Source organism: Vulpes lagopus, chromosome 4 (genome assembly GCF_018345385.1).
Source record: "Vulpes lagopus strain Blue_001 chromosome 4, ASM1834538v1, whole genome shotgun sequence".
NCBI lineage: Eukaryota > Metazoa > Chordata > Mammalia > Carnivora > Canidae > Vulpes > Vulpes lagopus.
The window spans coordinates 53,318,020-53,322,139 of record NC_054827.1 but is presented as its reverse complement, the minus strand read 5'-3'; the positions used below and the strand labels follow the sequence as shown (position 1 = coordinate 53,322,139).

At 41.8% G+C, this 4,120-nt stretch overlaps 1 gene segment (V, D, J or C); it reads right to left on the bottom strand.

The window, feature by feature from the left end:
- Positions 1–227: 227 nt before the first annotated feature.
- Positions 228–888, bottom strand: LOC121488754. The segment is given in 2 exon segments: positions 228–634; positions 766–888. Coding segments are annotated over 2 exon segments (456 nt in total).
- Between the last annotated feature and the right edge of the window lie 3,232 nt (positions 889–4,120).

Here is a 4,120-nt window from a genome sequence, read left to right as displayed (position 1 = left end):
TTGGAGCTCATAAGAAATGCTCTTACTGAAAACCATGGTGGTCTTGGCAAATGTCAGGTTCATTCTCCTAGAAGGACACTACTGAGCTAGCCCCACTAGAATAGAGAAGGAGGGTCAGTCGGCAGGGGAGATAGGTTCAGTCCAGCCTGTGGTTTCCATCACTGTATGGCTTGGGGACATTGACCCAACATGGCCACAGCTCAGATTGAGGCTCACACGGTGTAGAACTACTCAGACTCCTCTAGGTCCCCATGTCCCACATGGAGGAAGCCTTCTGTGTGGTCCGAGCAAATGTACCTGCTTTCTGTATGGGGAGCAGGTGACCAATAAGCACTGTGTGAATCACTGCTGGCACAGAAGTAGAGAGCTGTCTGGTTGGGAATGGCAGTCCCTACAGACAGGGAGAATTTCTCCAGGTCTGTTCGAGAGGCACTGTACCCATTGGAGACCTCTCCTTCATTAATATAATTGACACCAAAGGAGTAGGAGATCAGCCGTAGCCCCATTCCCGGGTCTTGTTGATACCAGTACATATAGTTATGACCCTTAGTCTGAGAACACTCCAGTGAAATGTTCTTTCCTTTCTTTATAATCCCATTCCGGGGGGTCTGGGTAATGCCAGCATCCATGGAACCTGTGGGGGAAACAAGACAGAAACTGGAGACAGACCCCAGGAAGGGTCCTCCAGCTACAGGCTGAGGAGAGAAGCTTCAGCCAAGAGCTGGAAAATGTAAGGCAGGGTTTCCCCACACTTCCCAAACTCACCTGTTCCCAAGAGACAAAAGGCCACACAGCAGAGGAGCAAGAAGCCCATGATAGGGAGAGGCAGGATGGAGGCGTTTCCAACTCTGAGTGTTGGGGAAACAGGGCATGGATATAGGAAATGGGAAAAATTCAGTCAGCGATGTCCCTCACAGCTTTCTTGGCCTCTGAGAAAGATACACCCACACCTCTGTCCCCCCAGAACCTAACCTTCACTCACTTATTACTCAGGAAGGTGGTGCCTTGGTTTACTATGCGTCCTACCAAATGGGCAGAAACTCTTTAACTTGCTCGTCTTCTCTTCCTGGTTCTTCTCTGCCACCCACTGGGTGGTAGTCTCTCTTCCCCTTCCCACACCTCACCTATTACAGGTGCTCCAGGGCACACCCCCACCCCAGATGAATAAGCTATGGAGTAAATTCAGAATCATCTCAAAGAAAGGGAAGCTAGTCCCAGTGGCATGTTGTGACTATAACATTTCTTTCTTTTTTTTCCTGCATTTATTCATTTTTGTCTAATCCGGGTTTAGGTAAGCTACGCTATTTGAATATATTCACCATAAAGTTTGAAAGTTTTGTTTTGTTTTGTCTTTTCCTGGGGACCAGCACGGCTACCTTTGTTCCAAATTTCCACTGTTCTTTGATGGATGCTGCTTTTCTGGTCAATGTTTCCTGGGCACGTACCTTTACTGAAAATATGGGCTAATTGTAGGAAGGTATTCTCTTAATGCGGGCGTGTATTTCAAAGAAATACTTAATATCTTCTCTTTTATTTTGAATGAACTGAAAATAGTTCATAAAAGAGGTGATTTTAGCATAACACAGATTGTTGCTGACTTTAGGAGGAAAATCTTCAGTATTTCAATGCAACAAAGTATAAATACAGCACAACAGCAAAGACAGTGAGAAACATTGGTGTCATAAGTCAGTCTTCTTTGCCCTCCAGGTCTGTGCTTTTCCTGACTTTTCCTCATCCATGAATATTCCATAGCCTCCTACACTAATCAATCTGGCCATATATCTCATTGGGAAAGTCTTCTTCTTCATAATTTCTAAGTCAATCGGAGAAGGACAAACAGTGTATGTTCTCATTCATTTGGGGAATATAAATAATAGTGAAAGGGAATATAAAGGAAGGGAAAAGAAATGTTGGGAAATATCAGGAAGGGAGACAGAACATAAAGACTCCTAACTCGGGGAAACGAACTAGGGGTGGTGGAAGGGGAGGAGGGCGGGTGTTGGAGGGGAATGGGTGACGGGCACTGAGGCGGACACTTGACGGGATGAGCACTGGGTGTTTTTCTGTATGTTGGTAAATTGAACACCAATAAAAATTAATTTAAAAAATTTTCTCTTTCGATTGGGGAAATTTCCAGCATATATAAAGAAGATATATAATAATATAATGAGCTTCCATGTCCCTATATAACCTGGCTTCAGTAATTACCAACTCATGGCTTCTCTTGTTCATTTCTCACTATTTTCTCTCTCTCCTCTTATTTTGCACACTCATTACTTTGTTCCGGCACATTTTTATAGCCAGTGTACACCTTCTATATGACATTCCAGTGTTCCCTCCCTTTTTTCTCTTTCTGGACAGAATTGTTCATTAGTCCTACCAGTAGGGACTTGGATTTAAATTGCTTATCCAGGAGCTTGATTAATACAAACAGGATAATTTTAAGAAAGATTGTCATCTCTGAGTTTGTCCTTAATTGGAAAAACATCGCCCTACTTTGCAGTTCTTAAAGAAAACATGCTGTTTTGCTGCCCCCTGCTGTAGGAAGTCACTGGAGTGGAAGAGAGATTTGGGAGGTATCAACTATTACCAGGGTCTGTCTGTTGAGGTCTGGTGGAGGCCTACAGTATAAGTCTGTAGATGCCTGGCAAGGACAGGAGAAGCATACCTTGTCCTAGGAGCAGAATCTATGCCCAAGGAGGAGTGAGCGACCATTATCAGAGGAAGGAACGGAGGAGACACATAATTGGATGGGCATAGAATTGAAAAAGATGCTCCCATTTCTGGACAACCCAGAAAGACCTTGATGGCATGAACCAGTACTCCTCCTCCAGGATGACTCATATGGCTCTCAAATTTTTATTTTGTTTAAATTCAATTGATTAACATATAGTGTATTATTAGTTTCAGAGGTAGAATTTAGTGATTCATCAGTTGCATATAACACCCAGTGCGCATTTCCATCACATGACCTCCTTAATGCCCATCACCCAGTTACTTTATCCCCCCTCCATTTCTCCTCCAGAAACCTCAGTTTATTTCCTAGAGTTAAGGGTCTCTTATGGTTTGTCTCTGATTTTATCTTATTTTATTTTTCCCAAATCTTATTTACAACCTACTTCTTTGACCCATCCCCCACCACAGGCAGAGCACGGACTGCCCAGTCTCCACCCCCGCCCCCCAATCCTGCTTTTTACCGTGTATTGTGTGTTCGTGGGTGTGATCCTAGGGATATAGAAAGCTCTCTTCTCATTTGTGAATTATTGAACTGTATGACACATATCCTCAGGCACAAAAGATGTTTATTGCTGGTTAGTGCTTTCTGGGTCATAAGAAAAATCTCACAAAGATGTTTTTATGTTTTCCTCTAGAAGATTTCTAATTATAGCTTTTATACTTAGGTCTATGACCCATCTCAAGTTGACCTTTGTTTCTGGTATGAGGTATTAGTAAAGTACGTTTCTTTTTACATGATCATCCAGTTGTTCCAACATTATTTGTTGAGAAAACAGCTATCTTGATGCATTGAAATTTCCAACCCATAAACATGATTATTAATCTTTCCATTTTCAGTATTTTCTTTAATTTCCCTTTGTGATGTTTTGTAGTTCTTCACTGACCATCTTTTGCTGAATCTATTCCTGTTATCGATAGTATTGTATATGATACTGTCTCCTGAAGTTTATTTTTCCATTGTTTGCAACTAGGATGAAAACACTTGGTTTTAAAAAAATAAAAATACTTTATTTATTTGCTTAAGAGCAAGAGAGAGAGCATGAGCAGGGGGGCAGGGACAGAGAGAGAGAGAGAAGCAGGTTCCCTGCTGAGCTGAGAGCCCATCATAGGGCTTGACCCCAGAACCCTGGAATCATGACCTGGGCCAAAGGCAGACAGATAATTCACGGACTGAGCAACCCAAGTACCCCTTGGTTTGTTTTATATTGACCATGCATATCGTCTTACTAACTTCACTAATTAGTTCTAGTTGTTGTTCTTTGATTCCTTAATGTTTTTAATATAAATAACCATGTCATCTGAAAATAGTCATAATTTTATGTCTTCCTTTACAATATTTAGGATTTTTCTCTTTTTCTTTTTCTTTTCTTTTTTTGGCTTGTCT